Raw genomic sequence first — 21,122 nt, 5'->3', positions numbered from 1 at the left:
AAAAAAATTTTGGGAAAAAATTTAAAAAAAAAAAAAAAAATGATAGAAGGAACTGTACCTGCCAAGGTCTTATCGTTCCGAAATCAAAGAGAGAAAGAAGGCAGGATGATAAAAGAAAGTCAGCCGTTCCGAGAACAAACCTTATAATAATTATGTTTAGGGGAAAAATCCGCCCCAGGCGGGAATCGAAAAAAAAAAAAAAAATCGAAGCAGTACTGTACCACTTACAGGGACTTCGCGACTCATCTCAAAAACGGTAATCAAACCCAAGTTATAACTAGGCTGGCTTGTATTGTTCTTTATGAAACGTGTGGGCACAACTATATAGCCGTTATAGCCACACTATTCTGCCGGCCCATACTATCAATGTTTAACTGTACCTAATAGTCTGAAAAAGTAAATTATGGACCACCGAAATTAAGCAAAGGGTAGGTCAATTCAAAATATGTTGTCTGCATAGCCTTTCATTCTTCCGGCCCATATTATCCAAGTTCGACTGAAGTAGTGGGGAAAAGATTATTATTATTATTATTATTATTATTATTATTATTATTATTATTATTTTTGATGGAACCCCCTCCCCTCTAAATCAGATGCTGGCTTGTATAACCAGTACTCCATGTCCATTATGTGTTTGACAGAATAGATTACAAGGGAGCTCTTATGTAAACTAATTTGTAACATTTTAGTAGGTAGTTAGATAATACTTATAGTCAAAGGTCAAAATCAATAGTGCCTAGGTTAGATTATTATTTTATAATGATAATAATTATATTTTATTTGTATTATCATTTTACAGCTTTTAGATGATTATTTTTATAAACTTGAAATTGAACATTTAGAGATAATGAAGGGGACTGATAAAATTACAACACTAGGCCCTCATGTGAAAAGTTTAGAGGGAAACTAGTAGGTACCCCAGCTGAGAGTTAGAAAGAAAACAAAACATTGCCAAATCTGAAAAAGACGTGGTAGTTTTGAAAAGTGCATGGCCTGTTAGTAGGTAGAGGAGGTATTTAAATAGGTAATACGTATACCTACCTACATTTTTAAGTAGGTTCTTACTTAAGTACCTGTACCTCTAAGGGGAAAGAAAAGTTGGAATCCCACAAAGAACTTGGACATTTTTTTTATATCATCTCTTTCCTTGGCCAATACTTTATTTTTTTTGGGGAGGGGGGATTTTTTTGGGAGGAGGAACTTGGCCTATTTTTCACATTTATGTTTTTTTGTGGGGGATATCATACCTATTATTATTATTATTATTATTATTATTATTACCTCCTACTTACGTCTATTTGAGAATTTGTTTAAAAGTCAACTGTATGAACTGCAATTCCGGTCTCTACAAGTCTAGGTTCCCTATAGATTTGTTGTATTTTCATATGTACATTGTACAACTCTACATAACCCTTTTCTAACGTTTAACAATGACTTTTCCACTCAATTCTAATTAGAGGGTATCTATGTAATATAATTATAAATGTAACCAACCTCAGTGGTGCAGTTGTTAGCACGGTGGACTTTGAATCTGGAGATTGGTGGTTCGAATCCAAGTCAAGTCAGAAAAATTTAGTGTAGTATATTAAGTGGGGAACGACATTTGTGACAAGCATTTATGCTTAACACAATTAAAATTCCTTTTAATCATAAATGTATGTATAAGTACTCTATGATGTATACATGCTGGATATAAGAGAAAATCACCATGCTGAACCTCGATATAAGAGGAAACCTGGATTTTTAAAAAAAAAGTTCCCCTGGATTCTCTTGTGTTCAGGTTCGACTGTATTGTATGTATGCACGAGTAATGTGAACCTTGAGCTGAATAATTTAATAAAACTAATCTGCCTGTTGTCTTCATTGGTGAAAATGGTCAGCAATTGCAATCACTTTTTCTATGATCGTGTCAAGTGAATGAACATTGTTAGAATCGTGACTTTATTTGTTTTTCGTTAAACATTTTATAAATATTCGCTTGGTAAGTTTTTTTTTTAATACCTATAGGTAACAACAATCCCATGTTTTTACTTTCTTTTTATTTCCTATGCGTTCGAGTCTCAATATTCTTTTTTCTCTCCTTTTCCCGTGTTCAAATCGTGACTTTATTTGTTTTTCGTTAAACATTTTATAAATATTCGCTTGGTAAGTTTTTTTTTTAATACCTATAGGTAACAACAATCCAAAGTTTTTACTTTCTTCTTATTTCCTATGCGTTCGAGTCTCAATATTCTTCTTTCTCTCCTTTTCCCGTGTTCAGACAGTTTCGGCGTTTTTCGTTAGCCTCTCAATCAGCCCTAGCTAGGATGCTTTTGGGCTGACAGCTGACAGTTGGTTTGGCTACAAATTTATAATGAAGGGGACTGATAAAATTACAACACTAGGCCCTCATGTGAAAAGTTTAGAGGGAAACTAGTAGGTACCCCAGCTGAGAGTTACACCACCTATTAAACAACTCTTCTATCTTAGCCGTCACAGATACGTTCCGTCACCTTACGTTTAGCTTCTTTCGTATTACTTTACATTGGATTCTTCTCTTTTTTTCGCCTTTCCCATGTTCAGATGAGGTCGGCGTTTTTCGTCGGCCTCTCAATCAGCTTTAGAGTGATCGCTTTGAGGTCCACTGGTTTTGGCTTAACAAAATTTTCCGAGTGGATGCCCTTCGCACTCAACCTTCGCTGTTGATATAGCATAAGGAAATTTGGACTAGTCTACTCCCTGTTTATAGTCCTACAAATTTTACGAGTGGACGTTCTTCGCACTCAACCTATTTCTTTGGCGAGAGAAATTTCCAATTGGTATCTATCCTTCCTGTTTACATTCCCCCCATCCAAATTACGTTCGAGTCTCAATGAAGCTAAAAAATTGACCGAGATTTACTAAGGGAATTCTACAAATTTTACGAGTGGACGTTCTTCGCACTCAACCTATTTCTTTGGCGAGAGAAATTTCCAATTGGTATCTATCCTTCCTGTTTATATTCCCCCCATCCAAATTACGTTCGAGTCTCAATGGAGCTAAAAAATTGACCGAGATTTACAAAGGGAATGGCATTTATGACCATCATTTAATTAATGCTTGACACAATTAAAATTCCTCGAAGGAATGTTCATAAAATAAATTCCTTCCTTATCATACCGGTAGCTACAACACTAAGTATAGGTAGATATATAAAACAACATAAGTTCACGTTTGGAGAACCGTAATCCTGTTTAAAATACCTCTGAATCAGGCTCGTACCCCGGGAGGGGGGGTGGGGGGCGCACAAACGTCCAAACAGTAATGCACCGGGGGATGCTCCAAATTTTTAGAGTACGGCCTACATCAAAGGAGCAAAAATAAATGCCGATTTGGACCGGAAGCCCTCAGCCCCTCCCCTAATCTGAATGTGTGCCGGTTCATTACTATTTTTTTTTTTTCGTCGGGCGCCTTAACTATGTCTTAAAACATGTCGTTCGTGCTCACAAGTAATGGTACTAATGGTACAATAAAATCAATTTTAGCTTTTATCACCGGAATCTCAGTCTGTTAAAGTTAAAAGTTACCTATAAATCACAAGTATAACACATCCCCTAATCTGAATGTGTGCCGGTTCATAACTTTTTTTTTTTTTTTGTCGGGCGCCTTAACTATGTCTTAAAACATGTCGTTCGCGCTCATAAGTAATGGTGCAATAAAATCAATTTTAGCTTTTATCACCGAAATCTCAGTCTGTTACAGTTAAAAGTTACCTATAAATCACAAGTATAACACAAAATGATACTACACAGTTAAGTACTGTAACTATTGCTTTTTACTAAAAAAAAAACTACTCACTTTTGTTAATTTACTATCTACAATATTACTTACGTTGTATATATTTCTCTCACTAAGGTGAATTTCGTAGTTATAGTTTATAGTTTGTTTCTCTCCTCTCTTTTTAAGTAAGCATGCCTTTTTTCCATAGACAAGTCGAGTAAAAAGCAATAGTTACAGTACTTAACTATGTAGTATCATTTTGTGTTATACCTGTGATTTATAGGTAACTTTTAACTGTAACAGACTGAATTTTCGGTGACTAACTTATTTTTTTTTTGCACATGTGCATGTGCACAATGCACAATATTGGACTCATGGGTAATTATTTTTTCAAACAAAGGAAAAAGCACCCACTTACAAAAAAATAGAACACTTTATTAAAATTAAAATATTCAACAAGTACTTATTGAACTCTTTTTGCAAAAAAAAAAAAAAAAAAAAAAAAAAAAAAAAACTACTCACTTTTATTAATTTACTATCTACAATATTACTTACGTTGTATATATTTCTCTCACTAAGGTGAAATTCGTAGTTATAGTTTCTAGTTTGTTTCTCTCCTCTCTTTTTAAGTAATGTAATGCCATTTTTCCATAGACAAGTCGAGTAAAAAGCAATAGCTACAGTACTTAACTATGTAGTATCATTTTGTGTTATACCTGTGATTTATAGGTAACTTTTAACTGTAACAGACTGAATTTTCGGTGACTAACTTATTTTTTTTTGCACATGTGCAACATGTGCACAATGCACAATATTGGACTCGTGGGTAATTATTTTTTCAAACAAAGGAAAAAGCACCCACTTACAAAGAAATAGAACACTTTATTAAAATTAAAATATTCAACAAGTACTTATTGAACACTTTTTGCAACAATAAATTAAATAGTTATTTTCAAAGAAGATATAATTAGGTATACTCGAGTTTCTTATGTGAAAAATAAAACAGTAGGGTGGTTTCGTGGCGTATTGGGTATGCGTCAAAATTATTTGCCCCCAAAACCTACGTCATTTCAAATGTTTTTCTCGGCCTTTGACTGAGATTTTATATTTCTAATCTCTAATCTAAAGTTAACCTGTTACTTGTTATCAATATTAGAGCCTTTGATTCCTTTACCAATCTCCTTCGTTAGGTATCGTAGGCTTGATGAGGGACATACTACGGGACGGGCATGCTACGACAGGGACCACACCAGTTTCAGTTGCTCGTCATGTTTATGTCTTGATTCCCTGATTTTACTTCTTTAAAAAAAATGTATAGGTATGTTTTAAAGAAATATGTGTAAAAAAATAGTAATGATTTTAATAATTACTAGTGGTTGACAAAAAAATAGTAATGATTATAATAATTACTAGTGGTTGAATGTACAGACAAATCTACAATTTATATAGATTTGGTCTGCTCAAGACCGAAAGGTTTAATCTATGAGGTGTTATTTTTACCGCAGAGCTATATAGTTGATTTTGTGTGTAAAAACATTTTGATTGAATGCTCTTGAATGAGAATGAGATAAAGTTACAAAGCTGATAACTTGATAGTGATTCTGAATGTCTAGTTTATACTCAGTCAACTTCTTTTCTACTCTCCATATTGTGTTATTTCTTCCATTTACTCACAGATTTTTTTCAAGAGGTTTGATTAGAGGAAACTGTAACTGCTATGGTTTTATCGTCCCGAAATCGAAGAGAGAAGGAAGACAGGATAGGAGAAAGCCAACCGTTCCGAGAATGAATATTATCCGTTAGGCATAAAATCCGCTTGGGCGGGAATCGAACCCGCGGCCTAGCGCTTACACGGCAGACATACTCCGCACTACCAACCAAGCTAACTAGGCTTCAAAAAATGAAAAATACATTAAACATTATTCAGAGACATCTGTACTCCGAATCATCAACTTGAATTTACTCACCATTCCTCCCAGCTCCTTAGATTCAACATCTCTCTTCCAGGGCCGTATTTAGAGTGGGGGCATGGGGCGTAGCCCCGCCCCATTAGTTAAGAACTAAAAACTGTAGTAATATCTACCTTAAAGATTGAGGTGTTTAAATTCTCGTCATGTTCGCATCATTTCCACAGAGGTGAGCTGAGTGTAAATGAGTCTAAAACAACAAATTGTTGTTCGAAAAATATTATTTATTCATCTTCTATGTGGTGACGCGTGTACATGACTAGCTTAGTTAGGTAGAACCTACAATAATATTGTTTACATAAGAAAAAACAATAACAAAATGATAGCTATATCAAAACAATAACCTACCTACGTACTTACATCTTAAGACTGTAAATAAATTGCAATTAAAATGTAATGTAAAAATTTCGGTGCTTTTTTTTTTTTTTTTTTTGGCAAGGGCTCTTTCATTTTTCTCTATCCCACAGTTCACAATGGACTGGGATCCACTGAATAACTATCTGTTTCTTTTGGCAATATTGTTTGTTCCAGATTATTAGACGCACTAGTTGCTGCAAATGAATTCTATCAGGTTGAAGCTGATGGAAAAATGTAAGTACATTTTTAGCCCGTCCTTCCTTTATTATTACGATAGTAATAAACAAGCGGGGCCCGTTCCTCCGGGAATTTTTCGATCTTGGTTAAAGAAAATCAGTATTTATGTACCTACCTATTTTATTTAATATTCAGTTTATTATTATTCTTGATTTGATTTTTTGATTTTACTTTCATGTATTGATTTAAAATCAAGACCAGGGCCCGTTCTCCCTTGATTTTATTCTTGATTTGATTTTTCGATTTTACTTTCATGTAATGATTTAAAATCAAGACTAGAGCCCGTTCTCCCTTTATTACAATAATGTTTAGGTCACCCATCCATTTATTGGCCTTCCTCGGCGTAGCTTAACATAGGTAACGCTAAAACCGGTCTTAACACCTACCATGCTGGCACCGGTCGCTATGCGCATTTATATGTCATAGCTACTCATTTTCCTCACGAGGCTGAGTGGGCCCCGCAACAGCGAGTCACGGAATCAATCATTTGGATGATACAAATTTCTTGACATCGCCGGGAATCGAACAACGTCTTCACTTGACTAGTAACTTTGGAAACTAGGTAATTTTATTTCTACAAGAGATAAAAAAACAATTATAAAACTAAAAAACCTACAGGAGCCGACATGTTTCGTCATCTCCTGATGACATTTTCAAGGCGACTGAGTGAAGACGTTGTTCTTTTTCCTATAAAAGGACAGTATTTAGGGATAAAGACGTGATAGTGTGTTTCTACCTTAAGGACTTTGTTTTCTCTCTCCATGTTGCAGGTCTTTGTCTCCAGAAAAGAACTCCTCGTGTCTTTGTTACCGAACCAAGGTGTCCCACAACAACAACATCATGCCAGGTACGTTTGTAGATAATATCCAATAATACGAGTTATTCCCTTGCTAAAAAGTAATAGCAATGGTTGAGTGCGAAGGGCACCCACTCGTAAAACTTGTAGCCAAAATCAAATATATCACCCTAGTTAGGGCTGATTGAGAGGCTGACGAAAAACGCCGACCCCGTCTGTACACGGGAAAAGGTCAAAAAAAAAAAAAAAAGAATATTAAGAGGCTGACGAAAAACCCCGCCCCCGTCTGTACACGGGAAAAGGTAAAAAAAAAAAAAAAAAGAATACGAGTTTTTTTTTACATAACTGCCGCTGTTTTTTATGGCAGGACAGAAACCTAATGTTTTCGGTCTTTTTTTTTCTTCTTCTAGCGAATCACAAGATTTTCAACGACAGTGTCCATGGTCACATGAAGTTTCATCCGATATGTGTTGCCATCATTGACACACCTCAATTCCAACGGCTCCGGAATATCAAGCAAACTTCCACTACTTATCTCGTGTATCCTGGCGCTTGTCATAACAGATTTGAACATTCCCTGGGGTAAATACTCTGCTCTCATAGGAATGACTTTTTGAGCTAAATAGAATATAATATACCTTGTTTATCCTGCTCGAATGAGACTAAAAAGTCCCTTTACCCCAGCAGTGTAAACAAGGTCTCGTTGTATTTTATGGGTTCATCATACATTACACAAAAATAAAGTGTAGTTCAGACTATGTAACAAAGGTTAATGACATTCAGAATCGCCCTTCTTTTCAAAATTTTTCTACCTGTTTCTGGATTCAAGAAGTTACAAACTTAGACGTAAAACAAAGATTGTACTTTTTTTTTAGGTTTTAGATAGGGCTCACATTTATATGTAGATAGTAAAGGGTCCGCCCGTATATTGTTGTGAATAAATAAATAAATAGTTTGTAAAAGAAACCAATCAGATTCTTAGATTCGTATCAACTGAACCGATCTTTTAGGGCAGTTGCCCTTACAGCTAAGCCTCAGTGTGGGTTTTGTGTGGAGTTAAGCTGGTTCCTAACTAAGTTAGAAGATCTAAGCTGGTTCCTAACTAAGTTAGAAGATCTAGGCAATTTAAGGATAAAAATCTGGTGTGAACATCACACGACTTTCTATTACATTTGCAGAATACGTAGGTATTCGAACCCGCAACTTCTCAACTGTAAGTCGGACAGTTCTAAAAGTTTCACCATTCGATTCGGCGTGAAAAATCACATGGGATCAACTATTCACATGCTTACTTGTTAATGGTTCACAAATAAAAGAGAAATTTGTTGACACAGGGGAGTATCGAACCCGCAATTTCTCAACTGTAAGTCAGAGAGTCCTAAAAGTAGCACCATTCGATTCCGCGTAAAAAATCACATGGGATCAACTATTCACTTGCTTATTTGGTAACGGTTCACAAATAAAAGGGAAATTTGTCGACACAGGGAAGTATCGAACCCGCAACTTCTCAACCGTAAGTCAGACAGTACTAAAAGTAGCACCATTCGATTCGGCGTGAAAAATCACATTGATTATAATATTCACATCCGAATGACCAAAATTTTTTCGAAGTTCGAAGCAACATTGACTTTGGTTGATATCTGGATGGGTGACTGTCCGATTTTTACCAAATTGTTACAGTCGCGTTCTTGGACCATACCGGGATAGCATACCAAATTTCTTTTCTCTACGACAAACCGTTCTTGAGATATTTTTCCACGAAATGAGGGTTAAGCAACAATTAGTTTGGTTAATATCTGGATGGGTGATTATCCGATTTTTGCCAAATTGTTACAGTCGCGTCCTTGGACCATATCGGGATAGCATACCAAATTTCATTTCTCTACTACAAACCGTTCTTGAGATATTTTGTTCACAACCTTTTCAACATTTTCCACGAAATGAGGGTTTAGTAACAATTACTTTGGTTAATATCTGGATGGGTGACTGTCCGATTTTTACCAAATTGTTACAGTCGCGTTCTTGGACCATACCGGGATAGCATACCAAATTTCATCGCTTTACGACAAACCGTTCTTGAGATATTTTGTTCACAACTTTCTACTTTTTCCCATTTAAACCTGTAGTACGTACGTACGTAACGTACAGACCATGGGCTAAAAATCACTTTTTTGACATCAGGGGATCCCAAAACGGATATTTCCAATCATTTCCCGATTTTGAAAATTTGGACCGATTGCAATACTTTCATTACTAGTATAGCTCGCTATACTGTAGTAATAGAAAGTAAAAAAAACAACAACAATCAGAAGGCGTCTTTGTGTATGTAACCTACGGTGTTGTTTTCTGAAAGTTTCTAAAGGTGTTTGTAAATATTTTAATTTTTATCGTCTGTCTCATGTCGTATTACCTGCCTCGGTGGTGTAGTGGTCAAGGCGCTCGTCTGGTAAACAGGAGGGCGTAGGTTCAATCCCAGTCGAGGTATAGAATTTTATCCTCAATATAATTTGAGAATTTGAGGCTGGAGTAAAGGGACTTATCAGTCCTATGCGAGCAGTATAAATAAGCACTATTATTATTATTAATAGTAGTAGCCTACTGCTGGAGTAAAGGGACTTTTCAGTCCTATGCGAGTAGTATAAATAAGCACTATTATTATTTATTACAGGGTGTCCTATCTAGGAGGCTGTATGGTGGACGCGTTGGTTCACAATACACCCGGTCTACATATCACAGCGGAAGAGAAGTTAAGCGTGGAGTTAGCTGGACTATGTCATGACCTGGGACATGGGCCTTTCTCTCATACTTGGGAGAAATTCCTGCGCCGATTTGACAGTCATTGGAAGGTAAGGCCAGCCACTCACCATCAGGTAGACCTGACAGACACACTTGATCAGGTCCGCCTGTCAGGTCTACCTGATACCTGATGAGCACTCACACTAACACAGTAGATACACTTGGCATTTTGAACTTTGACAGTTCGGTGTTTGAAGTATTGGCCGACCTCTGATTTGGTAATTGGACTAATTGGTCGTTTCCAGGGGATTTTTTTTTCAATATTATTTGATTGGCATTTTGATGGTCCGGACACAGAAAGTAAGTAAGTACTAACACAGTGTTTCATTACTTACCCTCCTGTCAACTGTGTCCATACAATATTTTCTCGATTGCAGCATGAACAAGGGTCAGAAGAAGTGTTGGATTACCTTATAGAAGACAACAAACTGGGGCCTTTGTTTGAAAGTTACAATTTGAATCTGAACCTCATCAAGGAGTTAATACGAGGTGGCGGGGAGAGTCTACCGGCTGACAAGAGATTTCTGTACCAAGTAAGTGGCTGTGAGATTGTAAACCCAGATGTAACAAAATGTATTTTCTCTTCTTCAACTTATTGTTTCATTACAAATTTTCATCAGTAAATTGATCCCATCGCAACACAGTAAACCGAGACCCTTGACACGGAATCTGTCATTTTTGTGTTACAAATTTTTCTACCCCGCCGGGAATTGAACCCGGGGTCAATTTGTACCATGCAAATTATTAATTTTGCGACTGGCTGTAGTATGGCCCAGTCAGCCTCGTGAGGAAAATGAGTGCCTATGTATAATATAAATGCTCATAGCGACTGGTGCCAGCATGAAACGGCATTTATGTATGTATTTAAATCCTATTGTTTTTACTTTTAGATTTAGATCATAGCTCTTGTTTTTACTTTTGGATTTAGATCGTAGCTCTTGTTTTTACTTTTAGATCATTGCTCTTGTTTTTACTTTTAGATCATTGCTAACAAGGAGACCGACATAGATGTGGACAAGTGGGACTATTTCCTACGTGACGGTCACCAGTTGAATCTCAAGATCACGTTCGACTATCGACGTCTCCTGTCGTTTTGCACCGTCGTGAAGCGACCTACGGACTCCGGACCGACCATCGCTTTCCGAAACAAGGAGGCTTCGAATATATTTGACATGTTCCGGGTCAGGGCTGATTTACATCTGAGAGCTTATCAGCACTGTGCTACAAAGAATACTGAACTGGTGTGAGTAGATAATCCATTATTCACACGCCTGAGACTAAAGCTGTGTCCACAAATAGTCGACGCCCGTCGATCGACGAGGTGAATCTCTGCTGTCGAGGCAGTGTGGACGGTTTCAATCGATCGACGGCCTTCGACTATGTGTGGAGACAGCTTAATAGCTCGTAACGTTTGAAACTTTTTTTTCAAGACGGCTTAAAGAGGAAATGAATAAACGGAGGTCTTATTGTTCTGAAATCAAAGAGAGAAGAATAGGATAAGTGAAGGACAGCCGTTCCGAGAACAAAACTTATCTGTTTAGGATAAAGTCCGCCCCGGGTGAGAATCGCACCCAATCGCGCTACCCTCCAAGCTCAACTAGATATAAAACTTTGGATATGTTGTTTTGGTGTGCTTTTTATTTTTTATTAATAGTTTATAAGATATTTTGTTAATTTTTTTTACCCCCAAATTTCTCACCATCACCAAAGTTTTATATTATTAAAATTAAATAATTTAATAATTATTTTAATCCGTCCCCACTTTAGTTTTACTTTCTATACCTATTGGTAGTTATTAGGAAACATTAAAAGGAATAAAGGGAGAACAGGCTCTAGTCTTGATTTTAAATCATTACATGAAAGTAAGATCAAAAATCATATCAATAATATTATTAATAATACTAATAATAATAAACTGAATATTAAACAAATTAGGTAGGTACATAGGTACTGATTTTCTTTAACCACGATCTAATAAACTACGGGCTAAAAAATTCCCGGAGGGATGGGCCCAGCTTGTTATTAGATTATTCTTATCAATAATTTATCACTGTTATTCTGACGTGTTAATTGAGCAGTTTTATGCTATTATTATACCTATTAGGGGGGGAAAAAACAAACAAAACTAATAAATAAACGAACGAATAATATTTTTTGAAAGAATACTCATGTTTATTAAAATAGTGGATCACTCTTACAAATAAAGGTACATCAAATAAATAGGTGGCCTATTTAAGAAAATAACAAAAATGGTATATTATCACATTCGAGTCAAAGGTCGATATCTCTTTAGAAAGTCAGTTTATAGCCCAGACTTCCCATTTTCTAAACTTAAGTGCGCGTCCTCAATGGTGACCATAGACCATCGACCCTCGTGTCCACAACGGAGCCTGGAACCTCCTGCTATTCTAATGCTTGAACATTTTGAGGTTAGAATGATTTAAACAAGCTGGGTCCGTCCCTTCGGGAATTTTTCAGCCCGTATTTTATTCGATCCTGGTTAAAGAAAATCAGTACCTATGTACCTACCTAATTTATTTAATATCCAGTTCATTGTTATTATTATCATAACGACACCGAAGCGAATACAATAGTCCGTCCACTATACCTTTTATTATTAGTAATAATAAAGGAAGGACGGACTAAAAATGAATACAAATTTACAAAATCATCGACCATTGCGGAAAAATACTAGGCTCAATTTCTTCATTTTCTGCGAGGGTCGGAGCTATATACTCAAGGCTCCGTTGAGGACACTTCTAGCATGGTATGTTCATTTTCTCTTAGGTCGAGACTAAGCTATTATCGAGGGTCAGCACTCCGTTGTGGACACCTACTAAGACTGTGTTTCTGAACTGTCTAGATTTTATTTCATTGCTCACGCCAAGGCTAGTGTTTGGTTTATACAGCTTGGCATTGAAGTGGTTACGTACGCAAGGCTAGGCTTGAGCTTGAAGTTTTCATTTAAGAGGTTTGACAGAGGGAACTGTAACTGCTATGGTTTTATCGTCCCGAAATCGAAGAGAGAGGGAAGACATGATAGGAGAAAGCCAGCCGTTCCGAGAACGAACATTATCCCATCAGGATAAAATCCGCCCCGGGCGGGAATCGAACCCGCGGCCTAGCGCTTACAAGGCAGACGCACTACCAGCTAAGCTAACTATAGGCTGGCAGACAGGTTTAGCTATAGTTAAGTGTACAGAGAACACAAATTTATGAACGCCTGACATTTAATATGAGTATGCAATATGCGTAGCATTTTGATATCATCCCTTACCTATTGCAATAGGGTTCAATAAAGGGAGAAAATCCGGTTGAAAAGTTCCTTTCGTTGTTAAGTATCTAGTACCAATCTATACATAACTGTTTCTTACTAGTACCTACTTATGTGAACGACAGAAATTCTGTGCGTACCGTCCATTTAAACTCAAAATGAAGAATTTCCGTCTATATGCTAAACATTTTTGCCATCAAAATTGGCAAAACCATTCGGGAATTATGGTAAAAGAAATAAACATAAGAAATAAACGAAATGAATGCATAATTTTCAAGTCAAAACCCGTAACTCACTCCGTCTCGTTCTATAGTATCTCCCTCTCCCTCAGGTGCACACCTACAAATCAGGGTCGGCATTCACAGTGGGGCCGTAGTTGCCGGCATAGTCGGTCTCAAAATGCCGCGGTACTGTCTATTTGGCGACACAGTCAATACTGCTAGTCGTATGGAGTCAACAAGTGAACCGATGAAGATCCATATCAGTGAGAACACGAAGGATTTGATACCAGCCGAGTATCGAGTCAGTCAGCGAGGAGAAATCCTGATCAAGGGAAAAGGTGAGGAATAGAATAGACCAGAAGAGGTTTTAGAATAGAATAGAATAGGACAAAGGTAATAGAATAGAATATTTTTCCCCCTTGATCATAGAACCTATAGAAACCTGCTGATCAAGGAAAAAGGAAAGTGATTAATAGCGATTGTTGTAGAATCGTAGATCCTAAAAAATTTCTTCAAATCCCAAAAGGTAGTTAGGATCGGACTCATTGACTAAGTAGTCCACTGAAAAAAGTAGTTCTTTTTCATTTTCAAGATACAGATCCAAAGGAATCGATTACTAGGCCATTTTCACAAGTTCTTTTTTATAACTCATACATTCTTTGTACCTACATCTCCAATCCAACCCCAAATACGTTATTGAATCCAATTCCAAATCGGGTTGATAATGGTTATTGAACGGTTCAAAAGTTCAAAACTACCCTCACGTCCGGCCAGCCACTCACTATCAGGTAGACCTGACAGTTATACCTGATCCTGTCAAATGATCAGGTATACCTACCTGACACCTGATGAGCACACACACTATCAGGTAGAACTGACTCTATCAGTTATACTTGACACCTGATCAGGTCTACCTGATAGTGAGTGGCTGGCCTTATTCACATGTGGTCAGCTTTCCAATTCTCAGGTTCCATGAAGACCTACTGGCTGGAGCAGCATGACCGTCGCGCACCCCTGTCACGCCTCTGCACAGTGCCCCCCTCCTATCCTGAACTAGAATGGGAGAAGTACGCGGACAACATGAAGGATTTGGTGGAGGAGCGTCGCGTCTATTCGCCCGTACTATTCCATCATTCTGGAGGTGCTGCGTCTAACACTAGATCCTTCTCTTCCTCACCTGTGCGAACCTGGGCTGATGCGAGGGGTGAGGAGCCATATTGTTTCTCTCTCTCTCTCTCTCTCTCTCTCTCTCTCTCTCTCTCTCTCTCTTTCTCTTTCTCTTTCTAATTGGTAGATTGAATGTGGAAAATTCGTCCAAATGGGTGAAATCTATGGGGAAAATAGACCTCATTTAAGTGAAAGAGTGTCAAGGAGATCGTTAATGAGAAAACTGTGAATAAAGAGAAAGGTTTGATAATGATAAAGTGACGACCGCATCTCTGGTAGATTAAATTTTAACTGTGGCAGTGGCACATTACCTTGTTACCGTCTTTTATGTAAGTATAACCAAATATGTTGTATCTTTCCCGTTACAGAAAACATCACCGGGTCAGCTCATTCTATTCACAACCGCGCTCATGCCAGCACACCTCTCCCTATCCAGAGAAACAAACTCAAGTCCGAGCAACATATGATCTCTAGTATAGAGTCTCGTCTCTCCCTCTTAGAATCCTACACTCATCAAATAAAATCCGCCCCGGGCGGGAATCGAACCCGCGGCCTAGCGCTTACAAGGCAGACGCACTACCAACTAAGCTAACTAGGCTGACGAAGTTTTCATTTTGCCTTGGCGTAAGTTATAAGGTTTAATACAGTTCATAAACATATCCTCACATTGAAAGCGGTCCATTAGAGCACCTATCTAACTTTAAACATACTTACTCAAAGTGATTTTCAATGTCAAGTATTACTTACATACTTTACTCGAAAAGAACAAACAATAAACTTGACGATTTCACCCAATAGTCGATTTCATGATGCAAGGGCAAATCTTACATTGAAAGCACAGTAAACAATCTCACTCTCATGTCAAAATGTATACGAAATTCCGTTAGAATCTGAAACTAAAGCTCAAGCAGTAAATATTCTCGTTTGTCTTAAAATGTAATAGGGATAGAATTCATAGGTACACAGAGAAAATATAGAGAAGAAGAAAGGAAAACAAAATGTTCGATAGGTAATTATACAATAAATAATAATTATACTAGGTCGAAGTACCTAATGATTTATTCAAATAGTCAGAGTGGACAAAAAATTTGCACTCGAATTTCGTTTGCAACTATTACAACGGGTTGCCTTCTGGTGTCCTCATGTTGACCCAGCACCCAATTCGGAAGTAGTATCTCTTCTCACCCATCTAATGAGAGACATACTACGGGATGGGCATGCTACGACACAGACCACACGAGTCTAGTATAGCAGTTGTTTCATTGCTACGAAATTTCATGACTTTTCCACTGGGTTTACATCAGTACGTTGTATAGAACATCACTATCGCGTGAGTAAATTATTTCTATTGAAAAGTAAATCGTTGGCTGCACTGTTCAGTTTTTCCGTGTTGGTGAAATCCGTTTTCCTGTTCACCATCCCACTCACGTCATTATTGTTTAGGAGGGACTCTTGTATTTTCTTACTCCCATTAGGAGGTGGACAGAGGGAGGGGTATTCTGTCGTTTCACAGCTATTGGTAGTTTTTTGGTTGATACTGAATGGCGTGAAAGTTTTCAGACTGGGGCCTTCGGAGCCTGCCCTGGTTTCCTTACTGTCTAGTGGATGCGGCTTGAATATTCTGTTGAGATCTGATGAGATTGATATCGAGGATGTCGTAGGTTTGGCTTGCGGCATGCTATTGGCAGATGTGGATCTCTTCAGATATCCCGTGCTAATCTTTCTAGCTTTCAGCGTAGTCTCTGGCTTAGGTTGAGGAGGAGGCGGTTGGTCACCGCTTTTTGGTTCCGAATCATTGATAGTTGTGTTGTCTTTCATGTCTTGTCTATTCGTACCACCCTGATCCTGACTAGTTCTACGTTCACTTTGCTCCACCTTGGTATTCGCATCCTCGGCCTGTGATATTTCTATATTAATGGAACTCTTCCTATCGTTTACATTGGGTTTATCGTTTTGTTTCTCAGCTATTTTCTTGAGACTCTCAATATCCTCGGGTGTTAGGATACGTCCTAGGCTTCCATTCCGTGTTAGACTACTGGGGGATGACTGGGTCTTGTCGGAGGGTTGTTTGGTTTTGTTCTTGACAGCTATCCCTTTGGTGTCAGAGAGGGATTTGGTAAACAATGCCTCGTCATCTGTCTCACTATCTCCATTCTCTGTGAATATCTGTAGCAAATCAAATCACAATTATAACCGTTTGTTGTTACACACTAAACCGGATACTTACCATGACAAATACTCATTAATACTAAGAGAAGAATAATAATGGTCTTCACTTTACGGAATCTACCAAATATATTCCATTATTTATTAATTGAAAAGAGCCAACGTTTGTTATCATCGTTATGATATATGATTATCGCCCTGGGCGGAAATCGAACCCGCGACCTGCCGCTTACAAGGCACTACCCTCCAAACAAACTAGAATAACGATTTCGTGCTTTTCTCTCCAATCTACCTAGACCGGCTTACCTGTAGATTATTCCGTCGGAATATGCGTGACACCCTGTCCCCAAAGTCAGGAGATGACACGGTACTCTTCAGTTTCCTAGGGGTTGTGGTCTTGGGCTTGTGAACGCCATTACTTTTCCGTCTCTGCAGAACGTTAATCTGGGACAGAATGCGCAAGATGTCATTGGGCAGAACCGTGTCTGTTTTCTCGTAGGCCAAATTGTTGATGTAGTTGCCTAGCGTTGTTATGGTAACTTCTTGACTGCGGAGTTCTGTTTCGAGTCGATTCATATGAGCCATCTGTGTGCTTCTGTTCTGTTCTAGTCTTTGTACATTGCTGGTGGCCATCTGGAAAATGAGAATCGGAACGTGAAATTAAGATTCATTATTTTACCCAGCCTAGTTAGCTTGGTTGGTAGCGCGTTTGCCTAGTAAGCGCTAGGCTGCGGGTTCGATTCCCCCCCGAGGCAGATTTTATCTTGAACAAACAATGTTCGTTCTCGGAACGGCTGGCTTACCTTGTTGGCGAATATTCACTTTGTTTGGTGATCCTTGGTAATAATTCACTTTGCTTGGTAATACTTGGTAATATTCACCACCGCTCCCACCGTATATGTATAACTAGTGTGTTATTTCAACTGTTTTGTACCAACCTCTAGTTGCTGATGCAAAGCTCGATTCTGCTGAAGCAGGGCTTTGTTCATAGCTTCTAGTTGACGTATGGTTTTCTGTTCTGGTTTTGGAAGACTCATTTGTTCTTGCAGCACGTGGTACTCTACTCCATATTCTAGCAGCTGTTTTGATACGTCCAAGATAAACACCTGTGAATGAAGAAAAATTGTTAACATACTAATTTTGTATAAATAAACAATTAAAATTTTTCATTCGTTGATTCAGTTGAAATCTCAATCAAATTTGGATAAACAGCAGGTTAAGAATCAGCAGGATAGGAGTGCTTCAAAAGTGAAATTTTAATAATTGTGTTAAGCATAAATCTTCTTCCTCTTTGCCTTTTCCCGTGTACAGACGGGGGGCAGTGGTTAGCACGGTGGACTTGGAATCTGGTGGTTGGTGGTTCGAGTTCAAGTCAAGTCATAAAATTTGGAGTAGAATAGTATATACTCTGCTTATACTGCCAGAATAAAACTGAAAAGTCCCTTTACTCCCGCAGTCTAAACAAGGTCATATGTATTTGGTATACAACGGTACAATAGAGTAGTGTATTTTAGCGGGGAACGACATTTGTGACAAGCACTTATGCTGAACACAATTACAATTCCTTCCTATGTACCTGTTTGACTATAGCATCCACAGTTCGCTTGTCCATAACAGTGATGTTGGTTTTGAGATAATCCATGATGGTTTCAAAGTTCTCGCAGCGAAGTAGATTTTCCCGATGTTGGCCCAGGAGGGAGAGCATCACTCGAAATACGATCTCGGGGTTCTCTACCAGCACCATATCTGGAGAGAGAAAATGGTAAATAAAACTTCATTTCTTACCAAAAACTCGCGTCACAAAGCCAAATAAAATTTTATTTCTTACCGAAAACTCGCGTTACAAAACCCAATAAAATTTCATTTCTTACCAAAAACTCCCGTCACAAAGCCCAATAAAATTTTATTTCTTACCAAAAACTCGCGCCACAAAGCCAAATAAAACTTCATTTCTTACCATAAACTCGCATCACAAAGCCAAATAAAATTTTATTTCTTACCAAAAACTCGCATCACAAAGCCCAATAAAATTTTATTTCTTACCAAAAACTCGCGTCACAAAGCCCAACGGGAACTGGGAGGAGAACAGTGTGAGTAACCAGGGTGCAGCGTACAGGGTGGGATGTACCTCATGGGTGTCAAAGTGGGCGTGTAGATCCGGGTAGTGGTCTAGGAGAAGTCTTGAGAACTGGTAGAGTTGTACTTGGAGGGCAGCCATGTCCGGGAGGTAGGTTTGGCGAAGACCGCGCCGAAACATCAAGTGGCGAAGCATCATGAAGGCTTGTTCCTCTGAATGCTGCAAGTTACAAAAGGTACAGTGAAGGTAGAAACACACAACTATCACGTGAGTTCAAGGGGAGTCAGAAAGATGTAGTTCAAAGTTTTACCAAAAAGATGTAACTAGTTATTTTTTTAAAGAGGTTTGATAGAGGGAACTGCGACTGCCAAGGTCCTATCGTCCTGACAAACAAGGTCTTGTGTATTTTATAACCAAAGTTTAGAACAGTAGACCTTGCTTAGTAAAAAAAAAGTGAGTGGGTGAGTGAGTGAGTGAGTGGGTGAGTGAGTGAGTGAGTGAGTGAGTGAGTGAGTGAGTGAGTGGCTGCGACTGCCAAGGTCCTATCGTCCTGACACCGAAGAGAGAAGGAAGACAGGATAGGAGAAAGCCAGCCGTTCCGAGAACGAACATTATCCCATCAGGATAAAATCCGCCCCGGGCGGGAATAGAACCCGCGGCCTAGCGCTTACAAGGCAGACGCACTACCAACTAAGCTAACTAGGCTAGCTATGAGGTTTTTGTGCTCTGAAATCGGTTGTAAGTTTCACTCTACCTATTCGTAATTATTTATTTGTTTGCATCAAATATGATAATATTCGTAAACTTAATCTACGCTAACTCTTTCCACCCCCACCCCTTTTATATTAGTAGGTATTGATGTAAATTGTTTATGTAAAAGCATTAAAACAATGCGTTTAAACAATAATAATAATGATGATAAAAAAAAAAAAAAAAAAATATTGAAAGGGTAAATATGTACGTATAGAAAGGGTTAACACATGAAAGGATAGGTAAATGTATAATGGAAAATTCAGCCATTTCTGAGGCCTTGTTTGCTGGGTCATATTGCTACTTACATGTAGAAGGAGGACTCCGGCTACAAAGCTCAGACCTTGGCAATAGCCTACTTCTGGATCTAGCAGGGAGTACGCCTTGAGTACGTTGAACAGACTGAGTTGTCCTGGACCGAGGGGTGACGAGTAGTACGGATGAGATGGAAAGGTGCGACCTGGTGAGAAAAAACAGAAGAATAGAATAGAATAGAATATACCTTGTTTATCCTGCTGGGATAGGACTGAAAAGTCCCTTTTCCCCCGCAGTCTAACCAAGGTCTTATATATTTGATACATTATGGGGGGTACATTTTACAAAGTAATACCCCTGATAATATTCGTATCAGGGTAAATATGTAAATATTTTATTATCGCACTTTTTTGTTTCCACCAAGGAGATATGAATTTTCAACTTCAACACCCTTTGAAAAAATGACATTTGTCAATTTTCGCATTTGTAAACAACACCCTGACTGCCACAGCATATTCCAAGGTGTTTACCTACAGAAAGCCATGCATTAAAACATATCCCTTAACATGAGAGAGTGTCTTTGATTTTTGGAGAATTTTCATCAAAAAATGGCAAAATTTCACTCAGAGGTCTTCTTTTAGATAACCATTGAACATACTCAAGTGGCCCGTGGCAGCAAGTGTGGTCGCGCTATTACGGCCAAAGAGGAATCTCCTTGGTAGAATCAAATTAGCTTGGAGGGTAGCGCGCCTGCATTGTAAGCGCTGGGCTGCGGGTTCGATTCTTGTCCGGGGCGGGCTTTTAACAGGTAGTGTTCGTTCTCGAATGGTTAGCTTTCTTTTATGCTTCTTCCTTCTTTGATTTCGGGACGATAAGACCTCAGTAATTACAGTTCAAGAAAGTTTCTATGTAGGTATTTTGTTATTTTGATGCTAAATCTTACCTAGGTCTAATAGTATTGCATGCTGATGACTTGTGAGTTGTTTCAATAGCTGTTCATAGCTGACATTATAGTTTGGGAACTTGGAGGTGTCCATTGGATTTTGCTTGCAATATTGTTGCGCAAGAAACAGCCACACCTCCCCTCGCTTGCTTCTGGGGACACCTGCAAGTTAATTGAGAGGGGTTAATGTGTTAAGATGTACTGGGGGACCACAAAATGGGCCCCGTTCAGTTTTGGGATACCAACTTTCAAAGAACGACGTGCAATGTTTTAAACTCGATTACCGAATTTCAGGAAAATCGGACCAGGGAATCGTGAGTTATAGCGGAATAACCAAGTGCAAAAACATACACCTCACTCTCGTTCGGTCAATGTGGC

The 21,122-nt window shown here is 38.3% G+C and overlaps 4 protein-coding genes across 4 annotated transcripts in view; 2 read left to right on the top strand and 2 right to left on the bottom strand.

The window, feature by feature from the left end:
• LOC103512854 (trifunctional purine biosynthetic protein adenosine-3) overlaps positions 1-4,779 on the bottom strand; it is a 134,090-nt gene extending 129,311 nt beyond the window's left edge. Inside the window, exon 1 of the mRNA XM_026826137.1 lies at positions 4,601-4,779. The gene's annotated coding sequence lies outside the window, so the exon portion shown is untranslated. The remainder of the gene's footprint in view (positions 1-4,600) is intronic.
• LOC103512843 (soluble guanylate cyclase 88E) overlaps positions 1-15,467 on the top strand; it is an 85,155-nt gene extending 69,688 nt beyond the window's left edge. Inside the window, exons 9-12 of the mRNA XM_026826129.1 lie at positions 13,497-13,724; positions 14,354-14,590; positions 14,922-15,079; positions 15,441-15,467. Coding sequence (XP_026681930.1) covers positions 13,497-13,724; positions 14,354-14,590; positions 14,922-15,079; positions 15,441-15,467 — 650 coding nt within the window. The remainder of the gene's footprint in view (positions 1-13,496; positions 13,725-14,353; positions 14,591-14,921; positions 15,080-15,440) is intronic.
• LOC103512752 (deoxynucleoside triphosphate triphosphohydrolase SAMHD1) lies at positions 1,975-11,163 on the top strand. The gene is made up of 6 exons (XM_008477544.3): positions 1,975-1,981; positions 7,070-7,146; positions 7,506-7,677; positions 9,764-9,941; positions 10,269-10,424; positions 10,872-11,163. The coding sequence occupies exons 2-6, from the start codon at positions 7,140-7,142 to the stop codon at positions 11,136-11,138; spliced, it is 780 nt and encodes a 259-aa protein (XP_008475766.1). The 5' UTR covers positions 1,975-1,981; positions 7,070-7,139; the 3' UTR covers positions 11,139-11,163.
• Positions 15,468-15,554: 87 nt separating the features above from the next.
• LOC103512832 (TBC1 domain family member 1-like) lies at positions 15,555-20,913 on the bottom strand (the record flags this gene model as incomplete). The annotated part of the gene is made up of 7 exons (XM_026826121.1): positions 15,555-16,719; positions 17,026-17,352; positions 17,658-17,825; positions 18,296-18,465; positions 18,763-19,015; positions 19,855-20,006; positions 20,745-20,913. Coding segments are annotated over 7 exons (2,082 nt in total), but the record flags the coding sequence as incomplete, so codon positions are not given.
• Between the last annotated feature and the right edge of the window lie 209 nt (positions 20,914-21,122).

This window comes from Diaphorina citri, unplaced genomic scaffold, assembly GCF_000475195.1.
Source record: "Diaphorina citri unplaced genomic scaffold, Diaci psyllid genome assembly version 1.1 scaffold38, whole genome shotgun sequence".
Classification (NCBI taxonomy): domain Eukaryota; kingdom Metazoa; phylum Arthropoda; class Insecta; order Hemiptera; family Psyllidae; genus Diaphorina; species Diaphorina citri.
Note: the sequence above shows the minus strand (reverse complement) of the source record. Positions and strands in the feature narration are given on the sequence as shown.

Coding starts and splice junctions, on each gene's coding strand:
- LOC103512752 (XM_008477544.3), top strand. Junction 9,942..10,268: donor GATTTGACAGTCATTGGAAG/GTAAGGCCAGCC, acceptor TCTCGATTGCAG/CATGAACAAGGGTCAGAAGA. Junction 10,425..10,871: donor ACAAGAGATTTCTGTACCAA/GTAAGTGGCTGT, acceptor TTTTACTTTTAG/ATCATTGCTAACAAGGAGAC.